Below are 21,598 nucleotides of genomic sequence, written 5' to 3' on the forward strand. Positions count from 1 at the left end.
AGCTAAACACACCAAATTGATTCCCTTGACCTCTAACCTCACGGTATCTGAATAAAAATTAGTTCCATGTGTACTCAAGAGTCTCCCCTTTACATACATTCCCTACTGATCCCATGCAGTTCTGCAGAAAAAACATGCAGGTTTTTGCATTCAGTAACCAAAGGATGGATAACTTTCACTGCATATTTTTTTATTTGGTGTTCCTCAAGGTCTGAGTGTCTCTAGTTGGTAATCTGGAGGGATTTTTGACCATTTGACCATTTTAAAGTGTCATATGTCCATATGTTCTGGTTTAGCACATACATTTAAATATTTATATGATTATACACCTTTCCAAAAAAAAAAAAAAAAGCTAAAGGTAGGAACAAGTCAATTATGTGTAAGTCACAAGAAAGTTCCAAGTTACTGTGGTGAAAATCAAGCAAGAATAAAACTGTTCCAGCCCGCTTACACCTTATAAATCTACTGTCATGTGGACATTATCTTTTCTTAAATGTGTTGTGGTTTGGAGAAAACAGGTGGTCAAAATTACAGTAATGGCATAAAAAAAAAACACAGAGAAACCACAGCAAGTATAGAAAAGACTCAAAACTCTCAGACTCACCTCATACTCTGATTCCAGGTAGCATACAGGAAGTTCCAAATAAGGTCAAAGGTCAAATCATAACCTGATATAAAGATATAAAACTACCAGATATACAATTATCTGTCTGCAACTATTTTGTTTAAGTTATTTTTCTCAGTTCTGCACTCTGAGAAGTTTCTGCCTTTTTCCTCTGTAGTGCCGTACTGTTGACCTGCTATCTGTCACTAAAGATCCCCTACAAAAAGACAAAATGGGTCTTTGGTAGCGAGGAGTTGAGTGTTAGAGGTTGATCATAGAAGAATGTCACAGAACAAACAAATGTAACAGCAGTTATATTTCTTTCTTTCTCACACTTTAATGACACAGGAACTGCATCACATTCACAGGATATTTATACTGTTGACCATGAACAGAGTTTGATTTCTTTAGATAAAAGTCACGCAGCATCATTAAGCTAGCAGCTGACCACAGTGTGAATGTATTAAAAGCTGCTCCCTTCCTGTGAGCTGTACTTTCACACTTGTCAACAGATAAAGCAGGTGGAACAAGTTGGGTTAACTGCTAGGCTATAAAAAAAACAAAACCTGATGGTACTTAAAATTGACACAGACGCTTCAGCTAACTGAAGACTACGTGACTATAAGCCATGTGGCTACGTTTTAAAATGCTTTGAACTTCACATGTACCTAATTACAACCACGTCAGTACACTTCATTCAGATACACTCTTAAAAAAAAAGAATATACACAATACAATCTAACTTTATGTACACAAGTTGTACAATTTTGAATAAAGACACAGCATCACTCACTTGTTCTTCCACATTATCTGTACAGAAATTACAGTATATTTGTAACAGAATAAACAGATGAAAAGAGTACAGACTTATATCCTAATATAGCTTGTTCACTTACAAGAAGAATTAGTAACTTAACTGAGTTATTTATTTGTTCGCACTCTTATCATGTTGCTAATTTTACATAGAGCGTGTGAAACTGTGAACTCCGCCTCCTGTCAGCTGTCACTCACCAACCTGGAAGACACACAGGATGTACAGAACAAATAGAAATAATATAACACAGAAAAAACTGGTAAAAAAAAACAACCCCAAAACACTGGGTAACACTTCTAAGGGTGTGCATAAGACTGTCATTACACTGTCATAACCGTAAAACTGTTTAGCTTAAAAGTATGTCATATGTGGTTGGTTTTTACTGGCCTTATAACATTTATTGACATTTTATAACAAGTCCAAATGGTAGAAAACTATTCATGACACACTTTAAATGGTCTCACAGCCGTTTAATGTCATGCCAAAGCATGAAGTTAAGCACTTTCTTTAAGTTTGATAATGTCAAGTTGTCATAACAAAGACGTCTCAAACATGAGTGACAGCATGATGTAAATATGAGAATATTTGACTTTACTGGATTGTAGAATAGAAACCGTCCTCTGTCGAAGGTGCGATGGTACGTGACACTGTGGAGTATAGCGCCGTGTCGCTTGATACCGTTGGCTCTCCTTTGAAAACAGATGCAGTGATGTCAGTATGTTGTCAAAGTATTTACTCAGTAGAACACCTCTGTCACTTATTTCATTACAAAACAAATATCGTCTCTGATGTTGGTGAATCCCAACATCAGTTACAAGTTAAAGAGCTTTTTAACGACAGTGAGTCTCACCCAGTTCTTTAGTTTCATCCAGGCCTAAGGTGTAATAAACAGATCCACACGAGTTATCCTTATCTGACAGAAAGAGACACTGTTAGTCAGCTAAATATATATATTTATGTAATGTTAGGACTAGTTCAGGACTAGTTTGAAATTAAGGGAAGTGCCCCGATTAATGTACAAGAGCTACATCCATCCATCCATTTTCTGTACCCGCTTATTCCCGAAGGGTTGCGGGGGGTGGAGTCTATCCCAGCTGACACTGGGCGCAAGGCGGGGTTCACCCTGGACAAGTCACCAGTTCATCACAGGACTGACACACAGACAGACAACCACTCATACTCACATTCACACCTACGGGCAATTTAGAGTCACCAATTAACCTAGCATGCATGTCTTTGGACTGTGGGAGGAAGCCGGAGAACCCGGAGAGAACCCACGCAGACACGGGGAGAACAGAAAGGCCCCGCCTCTGCCAGCTGGGGGATCCGAACCACTGCACCACCATGCCGCCCTCAAGAGCTACATAAAAATATCAATAGCACTCTTAAACTATCTTTTAAGTAAGGAGCTGGAGTCAGGGGGAGATTAGCTTAGTTTAGCTTAATTTGACTTAGTGTAAACGTTGTATGCAGGGTGAAACAGCTTGATTTGTTCTTTCCAAGGTTAAAAATGCACATACCAAGCCCTCTAAAGCTTGCTAAGTAACAGACGGAACACAAAGGACATTGTGTGTCTGCTGGTTGCCTGGCAACCATCTGATGACAATCGAGGTTGGCCCTACTCTTGACCAGTGTAACTCCTCTTGTCTTCACATTAGCTTGCATTAGCTTATCTTTATGCTAAGGTTTATGCTAATCTAAACTAATCTCCTCTTGGTTGCAGCTCCACTCTTAATAAACCAGCAACCCTGCAAGAAAAAAAATGTATCCTTTCAACTTTTATGAAAAAATGCAATGATACAGAAACTTGGATGCAGGTCTCAAGTTGTAGGTAAACAACTCTTTCATGCTGAATGAAGGAAACTCATGACCTCCACTCTACATACAGCCTTTTCCTCTCTGTGGTTTTCTTCTGTGGTTTTATTGAACGCTCACCACCACCAGCACCTGCACACCTAACACACCTAACACACCTAACACATCTAACAAAGACTGAGACAATGCAAGACAGACCCCTCTGTATAAATGTTCAAACTTTTCTCCTGATGTAATATCATATTTTGAATTATTTCTTATTATAATTAATAAAATAAATAATAATAATAATAATAAATGTTGAATTTATAAAGCAAATGATAAACTTGCTGTAAATGCTGTAGTTTGATACTTCCTGTTTTTGTTCTTAGCATACATAAAGTAAAATTAAAATCAAGGCAAGTTGTATTACCCTTCTTGTGTTTTCTTACGACAGCATAGGTCGCCTTGTCTGCATCAGCTGCACTGGCAGCTACAGAGAAGAAGAGAAGAGAAAATACAGTTCAGTTCACTGGCTGTATCAGCTACTGTAGAGAATCTGTTTCATGTTATTAAATCTTTTAATAAACACAAGTTTGACAATTTGGCTCTTGTTTTGAAATGGATAATCAGAGTTTGTGTTCTCACCTGGCTGATCCTCAGCTGAGCCTGATCTAGGTATTAGTGTGGACAAGTGCTGCAATACTGCTGTACAAGAAAAGGAAAAATAACATCAGTGAAAACCAGAAACAGAGAATAAAGATATGTCAGACATGATATACAGCAACTCCTTGGTGTGCCTTTGTCCTGTTTTTTTTCTACTGTACTTTTAAAATAATACATTTTCAGGGTCAAAGTGCTTAAGATGATTCCACAGTGTGAAATTAAAAAGAATCAGAACTGGGTTATCAAAATGAGTAATCCATGCCTCAGCTTCTTGTAGCAAAGTTGTTCAAGAAATGTGTCTGTACCTCTGGGCCATTGACCCATCCCAAGGTGGAGCAGTGCCACCACCAACAGCAGAAGCACCAATACAAAAGTGACAATGACCCATGGGGTGGCACTGGAGGAGAAGGCAGGCGTGCTGTCTTCGTTTCCTGAATTGACTGGAAAGTATTGTAATATGAGTACTGTAACATAGAATGTACTATAACCAGTCCCTCCAGGAAGTTGCGATTTTGTGATCACAACAATTAATGCAAATTCAGACAATCCTCATGAATTCTGCACAACCTTGCAATTTTGTCCAGTCACTGCAGCTTTTTGAAATCAGGCATCGTAGGCCACAACAATCCTCCAAAACACACGCAAAATCCTGAAGGGACTGTGTAACTTTATGAGGCATGAAATATAAAACTATAAATGAAAAGTATATTTGTTTCAGATACTTAAATCAACTATTTAAGTAATTTTTGGACACAGTGGGAATCTGACAGTAGTTTAACAGGGTGATCAATGAACACATTCACTTCAAGTCTGTGAAGCTGCTGCAGCCATTTATATTACATGTATGTATGAATATTATATTGAATTATTGCTGTGTCTCACCTCTGACAGTCAGTCGGCTCTGTGGTGATTCTCCAGCTCCAGAGAGGTTACACTTGTAGAGTCCTTCATTAGACGTGGAAACTCTGTCGATGGTCATGATTCCTGTAGGACTCGTCTTGATGAAGTGTCCATCTTTATAAAAATTAGCTGTGAGGTTGGAGGAAGTCTTGTGTCTGCAGCGCAGAGTCACAGCGTCTCCCTTCAGAGGACGGACAGGACTCTCCAGGATCACAGAACCCTCTGAACAACATGTATTTAATATTTATTTCACATCAAACTCATGATGAGTTTCTAACTAAACATTGTTGTCTTTATTCAAACATACCAGTGACAGTGATGTTGATGCTGTTGCTTCTCTCCCCTCCTGCAGCCTCACACCAGTGCTCTCCACCGTCTTCTGGATAAATATTTTTAATAGTGCAGGATAACCCTGTTGATGTTTGCGTTATTGTAACAGATTTGGTTAAATCCCCTTTGGACTGATGTACAATTTTCCATCCAGGGGAGCTACGTAACCCCTCACAGTGGAAAGTTACAGAGTCATAGAAAAAGAACTGCAGCTTGTCTGGTTCAACACGCAGAGACACTGAATCTGAAACAAACAAAAAGAAAGATTTGTCCTCAAATCTCAAATACAATATGCAATATAGTTCTAAAATAATACAATCAAATCCAAACAAACTGATGTATCTCTACATAAAGGATCAGTTTAACAAAATTGCAACTTCCTTAATTTCTTCAAACCTCTTCATGTCTCAGTTAAAAAAAAAGTATTCTTCAAAATAATTATGAATATAAATGTGCAGCTAACTGGTTTGTACTTACCAACTTTTTGATCCAGTGAACACAGCAGGAGTAACACATTCAACCCTGAGGATAAGCATCATAGAGATATTTTTATAACATCTGCATGCTACTGTCAGTACAGCTGCTGCTGAAGGTAAAACTGCTGGTTCAGAAAACTGCAACACTTCAAACTGAAAGCATTTAAAGAAAACAGAATTTGACTAATTAACCAATTAACTCCAAACCACATCTTTATCGTTTAGTTTGTGAGACAGTCAGTACTCACACAGGCTGATGCAGAGAGCTGTGACCTCCATGTTGTCGCGCTGCTGACTGTCTGAGAGGAGGTGAGGAGGGGTCTCTTCCTGTGTGGCTTACTTCTGCTGCTGAAGCAACACTAATTTTGTACTTCACACTGAAAACCTTTTCTCAGAGACGGAGTTGCTGTCGTGTTGGAAACAGTCTCAGTGGTTAAAGTCAAACATCAGAGGGAGGAGCCACGGCCCAAAGTGGATGTACATATGAGAACAACCTCTGGTCAAAATTTAGATAACTGAAACTGAACAAGAACAACTTTCTCTAGGTGTCTTTTTAGTAAGCAGAGTAGACAAACCTGAGACACAATGTTCAGTGCTGTAACACACCCACCTCTCAGTTCACCCGCACAGTCAAGATGGCGGCAAAGAAACTTAATCTGCAGATGCTCTGGTTTAAAATAAAACTGACATGGACGTCAGTTTTTGAGCAACAACAAAAGAGCAAAGCAAATAAAAGCAGAGCAGAGCAGTCAATAAAACACATCTTTTGATGGGTCCAGTGTTGTGCAGCATTATCTGCAGACAGATACTGTCAGTCTGTCTCTCTGTTCCTCTACTCTAGTCATGTTTCCTGTTTTGTTTTGAAATTCTTCCGTCTCCTCATTTCAGTTGTTTTACTTCTTGCTCAGTGTGGACAGGCCTACTTTTAAAACGTTTTCCACTCGAGATTACTGAGTGCATATCCTGAAATGTAATTTGTAATGTCTTCCACTAGATTAGTCAAGCTAAGTACATATAGTGTGTGTATACTATATGTATATGTATACAGTGTGTGTGCTTCCCTTAAGTCATTGCTATTTCCTCATGTGAGCCTCCTGGTGTTTTGTTTGGGTTTTTTAGTTTTCCTGATAGTAGTTTTTTGTCTTTTTTCACCTACTTCCTGTTGGATTTCATTTGCCTTCTTTGGATTGCTTATCTGGGTTTGACCTGTGTCTGCTTGACCGTCTCATAAACCTTTATACTGCACAAGCTTTGCCTCTAATGTACATATTTCTTGTGTTCCTGGTTGTGTGACAGTGAGACAGTGTGGACTGGCCAGTCATGCACTTGGTAGGCACTTCCTTTGACAAGCTGTATGAGCTGATTTCTGACCTCCTGCACCTCAAAGACTGAAAAGCCCCCTACTAATGAATACAGAAAGGTCACTCTGTTGTTGGCCGACAGGAATGTGTCCGCTAACCCTTGGCCAAGGAACTTGTGCGGGTCACAGACTTCCTCAACACCCCTAATCCTCAGTCTACTTGCTTCCAGAAAGCTAGTCTCCAGCCTTCAAAGCGGCCTGCTAACCTCAGGATGGCTGGCTTCCAATCTTGCAGCCTCCAGCATGCTAGAAGCCTGTTTGCTAGTAACCAGCCCACATTTCGGTCTGTGCTCCAGTTCATTAGGCTCAGCTCAACCAGCTCATCTGCTGGTCTTCCAGTTGCTCAGTTCTGCAGCTCCATCACAGGCCTTGAGTTCTGCGGCTCTGTCATGCAGCCCTGTTTTAATACGGCAACAACCTTTAGCCTATATTTGGGTCCTATTCCTTGTGTTCCTGGTTTCTTTGATCATACAAGTGTGACAGATACACAGGGACACTGGCGTCAGTAGGATTCATTCCTGTGACATGTTTGTACAAAACTTCATGGGAATTCATCCAAATGTTGGTGAGATATTTCAGTCAGGACCGCCAGCACTAAAGTCACCCCTCCAGCATAAAGATATAACATTGTAACTGAAGATTCATGATTCTGATTGGCTGAGAGGTGTAGATAAACCTTTGATATCCAAACAGTCTGACCTCACACCTATGAAACCCATGTTTACAGTTCTCGGTGAACGCGCCAGGTTTAAACTCAAAGCTTAGCTAAAAACCATGGAGCCAAGGTTAACTGTCTAATCGAAATCTAGTTATTTTATTTAAAATCACAAAAAAATACATGTTTTATGTTTGAATGAATCTGGAAACCAAAATCCGTCACTTTTCAGAAGACAGAGAGGACTACTGAAATAATGTTAGCTATTTTAAAGCCAGAAGTCTGCAGGTGTAGAATCACCCTCATCCAGTTTCACTGAACCTGAAGCATTGTCTTCTGTAAACTGAAAGACAGTTTATACCAGACAGAAATTGTATTAATTGCAGGTTTTAATGAAAAAGTAACATACAGTTAGACACTGATGTGACAGCATGTATATTAAAGTTGACAATATCATCATGATACAATTATATTGTTTCATTTCTTTTTATTTTTTGGTAAAAAATACAAGCAGGAGGCTCTAAGATAAATTTTTAATGCATCATTGCAGGACACATTTCACACATGTTCACAAACACACAGTGTGTTCACAGAGGTGTAGAGATGCTGTGGTTACACTGCAGAGGGTTTGTGAACGTTGGTCAAAGTGGATTGTTAAATTTAGACACTGACAGAAAAAAGCTGTGGTTTGATGACTGTCCTCATTTGACTTTTGAGAACTTGTCAGCACACGACACGCTGGCCTCTGGACCCTTACAGACATGAATTAATCAGTTAATCAAAGGGAGATATGACTTAGAACAGCTGCAGATGCAATCATTATTCACGCCATTATATATTCTTTATTAGTGCAGTTACATTTCCCTCTAGGTGGACATGAGTTATTTTATTTACCTCTAAGTTTTCCACAGTGAAGTAGTCCCAGCAGCACAAACAGCATAACCATCAGCACAATGGGGCAAATGATCCTCAGGATGAAGAACACATGATCTGTGTCTGGTTGTTGAGGATTTCTAGGTGCTGAGTCGACTATAGCCTCCAGTGTCAGTCGGCTCTGTGGTGATTCTCCAGCTCCAGAGATGTTACACTTGTAGAGTCCTTCATTAGACGTGGAAACACTGTCGATGGTCAAGATTCCTGTAGGACTCGTCTTGATGAAGTGTCCATCTTTATAAAAATGAGCTGTGAGGTTGGAGGAAGTCTTGTGTCTGCAGCGTAGAGTCACAGCATCTCCCTTCAGAGGACGGACAGGACTCTCCAGGATCACAGGACCATCTGAACAACATGTATTTAATATTTATTTCACATCAAACTCATGATGAGTGTCTGACAAAGCATTGTTGTCTTAATTCAAACATACCAGTGACAGTGATGTTGATGCTGTTGCTTCTCTCCCCTCCTGCAGCCTCACACCAGTGCTCTCCACCGTCTTCTGGATAAACATTTTTAATAGTGCAAGATAACCCTGTTGATGTTTGCATTATTGCAACAGATTTGGTTAAATCCCCTTTGGACTGATGTACAACTTTCCATCCAGTGGAGCCATGTAACCCCTCACAGTGTAAAGTTACAGAGTGATAGAAAAAGAACTGCAGTTTGTCTGGTTCAACACGCAGAGACGCTGAATCTGAAACAAACAAAAAAAGAGATTTCAATTAAAGTTTAATTTAAATTTACTACTTCCTTATTTTCTTTAATAACACTTTCCCACAAAAAATGTATTCTTCAAAATGGTGGATGATTAATAAGAATAAATTTGCGATTAACTGGATCTTACCAACTTCCTGATCCAGTGAACACAGCAGGAATAACACATTCATCACTGGAGAGACAAAAGGAAAGAAATAAACGTCACAGAAACACATTTATATCATTTGTATGTTCTATCACTTCCTACTGCGGCTCTTGAGTGGTAGTGCGTGCATAGCAGCAAATCATACATGTGTATTTCAGGGAACATTTCATATAGTGCAGGTCTGGCCTGTCTCTTTATAATAATATTTACAGAGACCCAACAGTTCCCACCAAGAGTAAACACTAAGGTGAAAACCTTAAACACACATTTCTGCACCAAGATGATCCTCTACATGAAATCTTTGAAACACCACAGAATCGACCTCTTTATCATTTATTATTGTCATTATCAAACAGAGACACAGTCAGTACTCACACAGTCTGATGCAGAGAGCTGTGACCTCCATGTTGTCTTGCTGCTGACTGTCTGAGTGTCAAACTGCAGCGGTCTCTTCCTGTGTGGCTTATTTCTACTGAAACCCTTTCAAAGAAACAGCTGCTGTTGTGGTAGAGACAGGCTCAGGGGTTTGGTTAAATATCAGTGATGAGGTCACTCTACAACTGTGGTCGACTGCTGTGAAACGGTCAGTTTGGTCAGGTTTAGGCACCAAAGCTGCTCCCTTAGGTTTCGGAAAAGATCATTGTTTGGATTTAAGGTCCAGTGTGTAAGATTTAGGAGGATCTATTGGCAGAAATGTATTAATATTAAATTTCATACATTTTCATGAGTGTATAATCACCTTAAAATAAGAACTGTTGTGTTTTCGTTACCCTAAAATGAGCCATTTTATATCTACAGTCCAGACTAGCCTTGAGATGGACAAACCAAACACTCACACTACACACTTGGGAGGGGAGGGTGAGAAAATATGTTTGCAATCTGTGAGCTAGGTGTCACTAAATCCTGCACCCTGTTCCTTTAAAATTAGTACATTATGTTACGTAAGCCAAGTGACGTAAGTGATGTAACAAAGTCATGAGGCTCATAACGTAGGCCTGAGGAGCTCCAGTCTCGACCAGGATTACGTTTTCCAAGTTTTACATTCACTGGTGATGATAGAGGCAAAAAGCTCCCGTCATCTAGAACAATCCTGGAAAATACAACTTTTCAAGTATTAGTAAGTAAATAATATAGTCTCTAAACCCAAACATCTCTTTCTAGGCATGTCACTGGACTTGAAGCATTGTCTTGTGTAAGATACAGTGGAAGTCTCTTATAGAGCTTATGACGCTGTATGTTCTTAGCCCGTGGCTGTCCTTAGTCCTTCATCAAGAAATAACTCTTGGGCAATTAGCCTCTATTCACACTGGCAGCTTTTAGCCCTGGGTTTAGTTGATTTTCAGGTGATAACCCCTCAAACTCGGGGCTAACTTTGCTCTGGAGCAGGGCCAGCAAGCCCAAGGCTAAAGTCAGGATTAGCCCACTTTGGAATGTATCAGTATGGAAGCTCTTTTATCCTGGGGGCAACTTTTAACCTGGAGCTAAATGCAGTGTAAAAAGCCCTCTAGCAACTCTAGCAGATCATAATCTCCTTTTAGTTATGACCAGCAGCTCTGTAGGTCGATCCAACTTGCACAAGCCTTTGCAGACAGGCTGGTTAACTGTTAATGTCAACCAGTGACTGTAGAAAAATAAATAATAAATAAATAATAAATAATAAATATATTATATAATAAATAAATATAATATAATATAATAAATAAAATAAAGCTAAAATATATCCTGCATATGAATGCTGCCATCTTACACTGGTCACAAAAATAAACACTTAAACATGAGCGTGATAAGAACTACTTAAAATGACAGAAACCATCTTTGGGGAAAAAGATTCTTGAACACTGGGGGGGGGGCAAGGTTTATGACTTGTACTGCAGCCAGCCACCAGGGGGCAACAGAGGTGCTTTGGCTTGACTTTTTTGAGCTGTGATCTTGTCCACTTCTAATGTTGTTGCTTGTTAACTGGCAAGAATATGGAGTGGGAGTGGGAGTGGCACATAATTTCATGACCAAACTTATGAACAGTGTTTCGTACACTCTGGTCAGATGCATCATTGCACTCAGCAGAGTTTATTTTTTATTATTTGTTTATAATCAGCTCTTGTAGGTGACATCACTGGACTAAGCAGTGTTATTTTTTCATTGGTGGCAATTTGTCCTGCCTCCTAAGCTTAAGCCACACCCCCTGTCATAACTCCTGGACTCTTTCAAAATGGTGATGCCAAAGGTTTCCATAAATACATGCAGACAAACTGGAAAAACATAGTCCGTGCCAGCATTTCCTCTTTTCTTTCAATTGTTTCTCTTTTTCTCTCCCTTAATTTTTTCTTCTCTTTCTTCACTCAAACACACTCTTTGTAGCTGTACTCTGCCCCCTGCTGTACATCATTCAGAGAATGTAAAAAAATGTTTTTACCAGACAGATATTTTATTTACATATTCTGATGTTATATATACATACAGTTAGACATTGATATGATTGAAATAATGTGAAGTTTTAAATAATATTATACATTTTTCCTTTTCTATCCAAATATTACAAGAGAATGTGGTCATAATACAATTATAATTGTGTGCATTGAAATACAAACAGAAAGATGTGCATTTAAAAAAAACATCACTGCACAACACATGTCATGTATGTTCACACACACACACACACACACACACACACACAGTTACAGAGTGTGTTCATAGAGGTGTAGAGAGGGTTTGTCACAGTTGTGGTCAAAGTGGATTATTAAATATAGACAGATGAAATAAACTGTGGTTTGCAGACTTGACGTGTGAGAATCTTCATGTCTTGATACCGTCACAGCGCGTGACACATCTGCTTCTGAATTAATCAATAAAACACATGTCAGCAGAAGATGCAATCTGCATTATTATAACAAACACACTGCAGGTACAAATCTATTTTCTACTTGTAAAGCAAAACTGCTTCTTAGTATACTTTGTTTTGTATTCTTTAAGACTGATAAATTACTGTTTTTTACTTCCCAGTTTCCCACAGTAAAGTAGTCCCAGCAGCACCAGCAGCATGGCCATCAGAACAATGGGGAAAATGATTCTGAAGATGACGAACACACAGTCTGAGGAGGGATGAGCCTCTGTGTGAGGAGCTGCAAACACAACAGAAAGTATCTACTGCGATGATAAAATAAATCAACAAAACTACTGCAGCATTCTTTACTCTGTTCTCTGTTCTAAACGGAACACCTGCACCAAGTTTGGTTACAATAGCTATCTTGGGTCGCAAGACCATGAAAACGACCAGCTTTGAACGTCGCTCAAAGTGCAACTTAGGCCACCATTTTGGGGCTACAACCAAAAATATTGCCATGTTTCTTTCTTGTTATCACATGTCTCTCATTTGGGACAGGCCAGAATTGGACCCCAACCCTAACCAGCCAAAACGCACCATGTTTTCCTGGCTTGAGACCCCAAAACTTTGAGGCCACCAGAAAAATAATGAACAAGAGTCCCTAATTAACTAAATTTAAAACAACCATATTAGTGTGTTGAAACCCACTGGCGTCTCACCTCTAACTGCAAGCCAGCTCTCTGGTGATTCTCCAGCATCAGAGATTCTGCACTTGTAGAGTCCTTCATCAGACTTGGAAACACTCTGGATGATCATCTCTCTCGTGAAGCTGCTCGCAAAATGGAGGCCATCTTTGTAGAAATCAGCCATGAAGTTGGAGGAAGTCGTCTTGGTTCTACATCGGAGAGTGGCAGCGTCTCCTTCGATCACCGGAAGGACAGGACTCTCCAGGATCACTGAACCAGCTGAACAACAGGTGTTTGAAATGTACTTAATATCAAACATGAGAGCAAAAAAAAAAAACTTGAAGTTTCAGTGAAAACTTACCAATGACAGTGACGTTCACAGAGTTGCTTATCTCCCCTCCTGCAGCCTCACACCAGTACTCTCCACTGTCGTCTGTAAAAGCGCCTTTGATGCTGCAGGACGACTCAGTTGACGCCCCCCAATTTGGTAAACCACAAGTCGCGATTTCTGTCTTGATCTTTCTTAAAATGTTCCATCTGGTCACGCCATCGAAGCCCAAACATTTAAAAGAGACAGACTCATACTCAAAGAGTTGCAGTCTGGTTGGAATGATCCACAAAGCTGCATCTGAGAAGGAAAACCATGAAGGCATTTTTGTTGCATCTTCATAGCTTCTTTCTTTGCTTTTGTACACAAACAGTCAAAGCTACTTACCCACTTTTTGAGTGTGCACACCCAGCTGCAGAAACACAATCATCACTGGAGAGACAACAGACAGAGCTAAACATCACACAGTCCATATGCTCTGTTGACTTTTTCTTCTTGATCATACATGATCATCGTAGGAAAATTGAGAAATACAGTATTTATCTTCATCTTTAACGATGACATTCATTACTTTTTACCGAAATTGATCTCTTTATTAAATGGGTGTTGTAAATGGCAATGGTCAGTACTCACACAGTCTGACGCGGAGAGCTGTGACCTCCATGCTGTCTCGCTGCAGACTGTCTCAGCGTCAGACTGAGGTGGAAGACAAGACGTGTCTTCCTGTGTGGCTTATTTATGCTGCTGACACTCATTTTTTGCTTTAGGTTGAAAGCTTTTCTGAGAAACAGAGCTGCTGTCATGGTAGAAATAGCCTAGTGGTTTCATTATTTATTAGTGGGTGGAGCCAAACAGTAAGGCAGACTTACTTACAGGCCACTGGTCCAAATATAGATGAGAATATCAGTACAGATGACGAGAAATACTTCCTCTCTGAGTAGCCTAGCAAAGGTCTTCGAGACAAAGGATCGTCAGCAGGGGTAACCAAAATACCATGTGACCCTTCTTAAGTCCTGCCCCTTTTTACTCAGTGCTCCAATATCAGAAAGAGAGAATTCTAAAGTTAGTTAAGAGAAGTTTAGAGATGTGCAAAAGAGGCAGGGTCCTGTATATAATCACATCTCAAGTTAGCTAATGCTAGCAAAACACTAGCTAATTTGCCAGCTGGTGATTTATGCAGCTTAGCTAGCGAATGAGCTAGCATTCTGTTATCATTTGTTAGGTTCCAGATGAAACTAGCCAACTAATGCTGGATGTAGATTAGCTAGCAAGTTAGCAACCATTTTGGCTTTAGAGAAAAACACTGGCTAGCTACTTAGCTAGTGTAGCTGTAGTGTTCAGTGGTTGCCATGAACTGTTAGCTTTCAGGAAGTTTTCATTCCTATCCTGACAGGTTGTTAGGGTAGAGCAGTAACCCAGTAGCTGAGTAGTGTATTAAATGTAGGCTATTGGGCAGTTAAAGTATTGAAATGGAATGACTGAAAATAAAATTTCCCATCATCTTTGATTTGGTCTGAATAAAGTTTTTCCTGCTGACCAGATTTTGATAATCAATTGTCTACAGTCATGCTAACTGCTCTGTGAGGCTTTCACTAAATCAACTAAATGGAAATATTTGCATGCTAATGTGTGCATAATAACAATGCTAAAATGCTGATCTTAAAGTGACAGTTCATCCAAAACTGAAAATTCACTCAGTATCTACTCATCCCTGTGCTGATGTGAGGATGGGTGAAGGTCTCCAGTTCACAAAACACTCCCAGAGCTTCAGCGGAAAACAGCGTTGCAGCCAAAACCAGTCCAACTGAAGTGAATGGTGACCACTTTTAAAATGTAGAAAACAGAACATACTGCTCGTGTTGTGTAATCCAAGTGTCCGTAAACTGCAACATTAAAATTCTGACCCAAAATGACGCCATTTACACCATGTGTAAACTTCCTCTAGTCAACTTAAAACAGCCTCAATAGCAGCGTCTATCTTGTCTACAAAAACGTTGTTATTTCCCCTCTGTGAGTCTGGGACACAGCTGATAACAACTTGACCCAGATGTTAATCCCACCCTGTGTCACAGACAGTAATAATGAGTCATAGTCATTAGTGCACCAGGTTCCAGTTCCAGAATTTGTGGGAAAATATTTTTTTGTCAGACCCTACAGCCAATAAACTGTAAATACAATCAGGACGATACAGTATGTTACTACAGTAACTGAATAAGGTTAATGATGACGTTAAAAGTCACACAGGCTTTAGTTCACAGTTTCTGTCTAAAGATTAACAGAATGCATGATGAAATGTGGGAACTTTGACCGTGGAGATTCAGTGTCTATGATGGAGTGACAGAACTGAACTGCTCAACAGGTAGGCTGATACAATGTGTTATTTTTGTGTTAATGTAATTAATGGGAAACCATTACCACTTGTTTATCATTTGTTTTTAGTTTTACGATGCATTTTGAAGTTATTATTTTAAAGTTAAACTAATGGCTTTAATTCAGAACACTTGTGACGTATCATGTGACTGAACACCAGTGAAAGTGTAGTCTCAAACACACTTGACTACAATTTTAAGTTTGTGTCAACAAAAATTATGTAGAATTGTTGTTGTTGACTGACTGCACATGTCACCAGTACACATACATACTTCCATTATAGATAAGCTTATATTTTTACTGTTTACATGCAGTGTTTTTTTTTAACATATCATCCTGCACTTTCACCTTATTTAAAAATTCTGCATGCAAAGATCTGTGTGGTGCACATAAATCATCCACTCCATAAATATTCATATTCAACACTTACAGTTAACAAAAATATAAATGCAACACTTTTGTTTTTCCTTGCATTTTTCACCAGTTGAAAAGAAGCTGAAAGAAGTTAAAAGACTTTGACTTCCTCCGTGCACACAAAAGGTTTATTTCTATCAAATTCTGTTCACAAACAAATCTGTATCAGTGAGCACTTTGTCAAGAAAATCCATCCACCTGACAGGTGTGGTATGTAAAAATGCTGATTTACCTGCAAGTGTGTCTATGACTGCTCACAATAAAACACTTTATAATGTGCAGTTTAGTTTGCTGACTGCAGGAATGTTCAACTGACCTGGTGCCTGTGAATTTAATGTTTATTTCACTACCTTCACCCGCCTTAACCCATGCAAATGGAATATTAGTAGAATATTAATTTTCATTAACAACAAAACAAAATAAATGCAAAAAAAAAAAAAAAATGTGCATATAAACATAGTCACTGTTTACGAGAATTTGGCAGTGTATCCAACTCGCCTCACTACAGCTGAACACATGTAACCACGCCAGCTCAGAAACCTGGCTTCTTCACCTGCAAGATTATCTGACATCAGCCAGTTGTGCTCACATTTTTGTTCTGTGTATTTCTTTGCACAATTTTTATTTCTTAACAAAAAACAGAGTTGAATTTCTTGCATGTACTTGGCCAGTAAAGTTGATTCTGCTTCTCAATATGAAAGTTAACCTTGCTAAAAAGAAATCATAGCTTGAGTAGTGCAGAGAATATTTACAAAAATACGTATTGCCTTGGAATTAAACCCATAGGAAGCCAACATCGTGATTACATTGTTGGCTGGAGGCAAAACAAAGAGACTGTTATGTGCAGCTTGTTGGAGAGCATAACAAAGATGGGAGGTCAGCTTTTAAACAAATAATTAATTTATTGAAAGTAAAGCAACATAAAGAACCAAATGACTGAGTTTGGGAACCAGTGGTGTGTTGGGGGCTGTGAATGTGTGTGCTAACATAAACTATGTGTAAAAGGAAACCAAGGCTAAGCTAAACCAAGTCCAGACCAAACAAAACCAGTGGGTGCCTGAAAGGCAGCAGCCTTCCAGGAGGGAGAAAGAGAGTCATCTTGGATTCTCCCAGGCTTTTAAAAACCATGCCCAGGTGAAAGCAATCCACCAACGAGGAGGGAGGGGCAAGCAACCAGGAGGGAACCTGCAAGAGAAAGCAGAGGCAGGAACAGGAACTGACCTGAGGCCTGTGGCCGTCACAAGACAAACAGAAATCACCTCAGTCCACACAGTGAATATGGTGATGTGAAAATGGCATCATACTGTGATGTTGGGCACCAGAATCAAAGTAGTAATGGCTCAAAAATATTTCTCACATACCAGCTGCTACAGCCAGTTAAAAAAAAAAAAACACACAAAGACAATTGTGGTTAAATGCCATAGAGCTGGGAGAAAATAAGCTAATTTCTCTCACAAAAGAGGAAATATTCTTACTCCTATTTGTCTTATTATACAGACAAATACAGCTGATTTTTTTATTATCATCATCAGTTGTGCACCGTGGGGTTTCAGTCAGGGCCTTCAGTAACAAACAGAACAAGTTAGACTCACCCATCACTTGTAATCAGTAGGAGGTATAAATTCGGTGTCCGAGTTTCGATCAGGGCGTGGGTTAGTTTACTCCCAATCCGTTAAAGGGCCTAGCACAGACACATTGCAGGGCCCTTATCAAAATTTGATTGGCTGATGATACGGTCAGTCAAAGCTCTAATCAAATGGCAACTTTGGACTACAGTGAAAGGCTAGTGATACCACTAGTTCTGGTCCACAGAGCTGTGATGCCTTTAGACGGCATTCAGTAACTGAATTCAGACACACGTTAATGAAATTCTGAAACAATATGTGATTTTAATTTTGACAGATCCAGCAGAGAAGGTCCTGATGGCCCTGACAGCCCAGCACTGATTATTACTGATTTTGTTATTTTGCCTGAATGTAAAGTGTATGTGTCCTTCACAGAAATTTTCATAACCTTTTTTTATCAATTTCATTTGTAGGATGTTTTTCCTGAAGGAGGGATGGGCGTCTAAACCTCACATCTGTGCTTCAGTCGTCCATCAGACTGTTGTCTTCCTGTTGCTGGTACATCACTGTCGAGGTAAAGTTGTCAGTAACATGTTTCAGAATCTGTAATCATTGAACTGCACACAGTATAAGACATTTTTGCTCCAAACTGTTGTCATGTTGATATAGATTTACACAAACTACACATCTTACCTCAGGTCCACTAATAACAAGAATGTTCCATTTGGAGAGCAAATGCCAGATGTCATTATAATAACCCTATCGCGATACCTAACCCTATTTACATCTCGACTCCCACGCCGAACCCTAAACACCGTCCTATCCCAAAACCTGACTCTGAATCTGAATCTTAAACTAATTTTCAGTACCTATTCTGAACTGATTAACTGTCTTGTATGGGACACTTTTTTAATCTTATTTTGAGATTTTTATAACTAGAGGAGTTTTATTGTTTTACCAGTGCCTGTGTACATTGAGCTACACCTTTGGGATGTACAACAACTCTCTGTTAGACTAACCACACCCCTGCCCCGGACCTGAGCCTGGCTCTAACCTCACCTGAACCCCTATTCCTACCTCCAACTCCTATGTCCTATCCCCTGGGACTAGGAGTCTAAAGTAAAGAACTTGGACACATGTTCCATTCAAGACCTCCACCATTATCTCCATCCCCCTGGAAAAAAAAACAAGGACCACAGGGCTTCATGACTGCAGACCCATCGCCCTGATCTCTCTTGAGCGCCTTGGCCTGTCCCACCTCAAAGCCACAGACCAACTCCTGGACAACCTGCAGTTCATCTACAAAGCCAACAGGTCTGTAGACAGTGCTGTCAACATGGTCCTCCACTTCATCCTTCAGCAGCTGGACTCTGCAGGAACCTACACCAGGATCCTGTTTGTGGACTTCTTCTCTGCTTTTGTAGTGCCGGTTCTGCTGGGGAGTTTGTGGCTGGGACATATATCAATTTTTGTTTCTTAAAATGAGGTACATGTGTTCTTGTGTTTTTCATTTCAGGTCAGTCTCAGGTGATTGGTCCATCACAGCCAATTGTCGCCTTCCTTGGTGATGACATCACGTTACCATGCCATCTGGAATCTACTGTGGATGCTTCACAAATGACTGTAGAGTGGTCGAGAGCTGACCTGAATCCTAGATTTGTCCATGTGTGGCGTGACGGTGTGGAACTGGAGACTAAAAAACATCCATCCTATGAAGGGAGAACGTTATTGTCCATCAACCATCTGAAACGTGGAGACATTTCACTGAAACTCTACAAAGTAAAACTCACAGATGAGGCAACGTACAGATGCTTCATTCCGACACCGAATAGTGAATCTTCTGTTAAGCTTGTTGTTGGTGAGTGGACAAACTTATTGGCTTTATAGGGCAGAACATCAATAGGTGTTTTTCAGACCAGAGGAACTTTTCCATAGTTCTAGGAGCTAGAACTTGGAGGCCTCCCTTTTTTTTTATCGTTTCCATACCTCAGGAACAGTGATAAATCCAAGCACAGTGAGTGAGTGTACGTTGATTGGCCAACACAAGAGCAAATGCAGGAAAAGCAACCATTTTTTAAAACCCTGTATAAAAATTACTTTTATGTTGGTGTCACAAACAATTCCACACAACTGTAACAAAAATCCAGGCTTTTTTGAGCATTTTTACAATGGAAGAATCACAATGTGTGCCTGCCGCATGGTGCAGGGAGACTGTCAAACTGAAAGAGGATATTAAGAAAATTAGAGGCCACAACAACCAAAGCAGATCTTGTGTCACTTTAAGTTTTGGTGCAAATGAAAACAGAAGGAAGTCCCTGAAGGTGTGTAGTTCCTCAGCCAACTCCCTAGCGGGTAGTTCCTCTTCAAAGTTCCCAGAACTGTTTGGTCTAAAAACACCTAAAATTATAGACAATCAATGGAACCAAAAGTATTTACAGTGGTGCCAGAATCAGAGAGCATTTGAACATTTTTTTATGCCTGAATTATACAAGATGACTCATGTTTTTCAAGAATTTTTAGTCTGTCTTCTCCTTATCATTAGGGGCGGTCTCCTCACTTATTGTCAGTGTAATGAGGACTGAAAATGACAAAGACATCAGTCGACTGATTCTCCAGTGTGAGTCTGAAGGCTGGTATCCAGAGCCTGAGGTGTTGTGGCTGGACGGTGAGGGACACGTCCTCTCTGCTGGACCTACAGAGACAGTCAGAGGTCCTGATGGTCTCTATACTGTCAGCAGCAGAGTGACTGTGGAGGAGAGACACAGAAACAACTTCACCTGTAGAGTCCAACAGAAGGACATCAACCAGACCAGAGAGACACAGATCCATGTTCCAGGTAGAAAAATGGGTTCTGCATTTCTGTGTTCACTGTTTTACGATCAGATCTCTGAGTTCTAAGTTCTGACTGTTCTTACAGATGATGTCTTCAGTGCTCCATGTAGTTATACTGCTCACATCGTCATCATCAGCTTGAATCTAGTTTTCATGGTTATTCTTGGAGTTGTCTTCATTGTGTGGAAACGGAGACAGACACAAAAAAGTAAGTTTGTCATTAATGAGAGTAATCTGGGTCTGTCCTCCATTTTTACAGTTTGTCTTTGCTTTTCAACAGGAAACAACTTTATTTCAGGTGACAACACAGAACTTCACCCACTCAGAGAGGAGGAAAGAGAAATACTGCAGGTCAAGGATTTGGATGAGAAACAGACAAATCTAGATTTACAGTTAAATAAAGTAGAGGAAGAACGCAAAGATGTGGAAGCAGTGCTTAATTTTTTAGTGGATCACAAGGCGACTGTGGAGAAGCAGATGCTTGACCTCGTATTACAAAGAGTAGAAAGACAGAGACATGAGAGCCAGAGTCAGTCAGAAGGAAATAATATGAAATACCCAAAAGAGAAACAGAATGACAAGTGTCCCGATACAAACACAAATCTTGATACAGGTGACAATGAGGTTGAGAAAAAAATCCAGGACACAGACATGATTTTTAAAGCTATATATCGTGGTGTTTGTGTAGTGACAGAGAAGAAGAAAGTGTTAGATAATCTAAAGGAGCAAATTAATAAACAGCTGTTGGATATAGAGGAGCAGAGGGACGGAATTCAAAAGAAACACAATCCGGATCAAACAGTCGTAGATACTGTGAAGAAATTCAGTGCAGCAGCTGAAATGAAAACAGGATGAACTGCAAGACCACAAACTATCATTTATTCATCATCATAGAGGCCGTGGTCACCAGAAGAAGGAAAGGACTGATTGTTTGTTTAAATTTACCTGACAGGGACCTCTAGTGGCCGTGTGGTTTATGACTGTTAGGAGCAAATATATAGCATAGCAATGCAATTTAGTAGACATGATAATGTTTACCAGACAGTCCCTCACAGAACAGTTCATGTAGATTGAAGTAATCCCTGTGAATTCTGCACGATACTTCGACACAAATTTGACCAATCACTGGAGCTTCCCACGACTAACAGTCTAAATGAACCAAATCAGTTTTATAATTTGCTATTGTGT

The 21,598-nt window shown here is 39.8% G+C and overlaps 4 protein-coding genes across 5 annotated transcripts; 1 reads left to right on the plus strand and 3 right to left on the minus strand.

Moving 5' to 3' along the window:
* Positions 1–1,592: 1,592 nt before the first annotated feature.
* On the minus strand, positions 1,593–5,512 carry LOC146305235 (low affinity immunoglobulin gamma Fc region receptor III-A-like). Its single transcript, XM_084713054.1, has 8 exons — positions 5,505–5,512; positions 5,086–5,387; positions 4,761–5,000; positions 4,184–4,318; positions 3,861–3,920; positions 3,646–3,705; positions 2,269–2,331; positions 1,593–2,107 (listed from the first exon to the last, which is right to left on the minus strand). Exons 1-8 carry the CDS (start codon positions 5,510–5,512, stop codon positions 2,010–2,012), a joined length of 966 nt encoding a protein of 321 aa, XP_084569180.1. The 3' UTR covers positions 1,593–2,009.
* A 2,452-nt stretch (positions 5,513–7,964) lies between these two features.
* On the minus strand, positions 7,965–10,157 carry LOC146305236 (putative high affinity immunoglobulin gamma Fc receptor IB). Its single transcript, XM_084712953.1, has 5 exons — positions 9,770–10,157; positions 9,377–9,421; positions 8,960–9,226; positions 8,494–8,874; positions 7,965–8,351 (listed from the first exon to the last, which is right to left on the minus strand). The coding sequence occupies exons 1-5, from the start codon at positions 9,798–9,800 to the stop codon at positions 8,323–8,325; spliced, it is 753 nt and encodes a 250-aa protein (XP_084569079.1). The 5' UTR covers positions 9,801–10,157; the 3' UTR covers positions 7,965–8,322.
* Positions 10,158–11,811: 1,654 nt separating this feature from the next.
* On the minus strand, positions 11,812–15,236 carry LOC146305237 (Fc receptor-like protein 5). Its single transcript, XM_084712903.1, has 5 exons — positions 13,863–15,236; positions 13,617–13,661; positions 13,263–13,529; positions 12,935–13,180; positions 11,812–12,513 (listed from the first exon to the last, which is right to left on the minus strand). The coding sequence occupies exons 1-5, from the start codon at positions 13,891–13,893 to the stop codon at positions 12,374–12,376; spliced, it is 729 nt and encodes a 242-aa protein (XP_084569029.1). The 5' UTR covers positions 13,894–15,236; the 3' UTR covers positions 11,812–12,373.
* Positions 15,237–15,528: 292 nt separating this feature from the next.
* Positions 15,529–21,405, plus strand: LOC146305238 (butyrophilin subfamily 3 member A2-like). 2 transcript variants are annotated; one of them, XM_084712785.1, is made up of 6 exons: positions 15,531–15,588; positions 18,052–18,152; positions 19,095–19,436; positions 20,121–20,414; positions 20,496–20,618; positions 20,691–21,405. In XM_084712785.1, the coding sequence occupies exons 2-6, from the start codon at positions 18,053–18,055 to the stop codon at positions 21,263–21,265; spliced, it is 1,434 nt and encodes a 477-aa protein (XP_084568911.1). In that variant the 5' UTR covers positions 15,531–15,588; position 18,052; the 3' UTR covers positions 21,266–21,405. The 2 variants fall into 2 exon arrangements, with proteins under 2 accessions (XP_084568910.1, XP_084568911.1); XM_084712784.1 differs by having other exon boundaries at positions 15,529–15,588; positions 20,496–21,405.
* Positions 21,406–21,598: the final 193 nt, after the last annotated feature.

Source organism: Lutjanus erythropterus, chromosome 23 (genome assembly GCF_056507025.1).
Source record: "Lutjanus erythropterus isolate fLutEry1 chromosome 23, fLutEry1.hap2, whole genome shotgun sequence".
NCBI classification, from domain to species: domain Eukaryota; kingdom Metazoa; phylum Chordata; class Actinopteri; order Lutjaniformes; family Lutjanidae; genus Lutjanus; species Lutjanus erythropterus.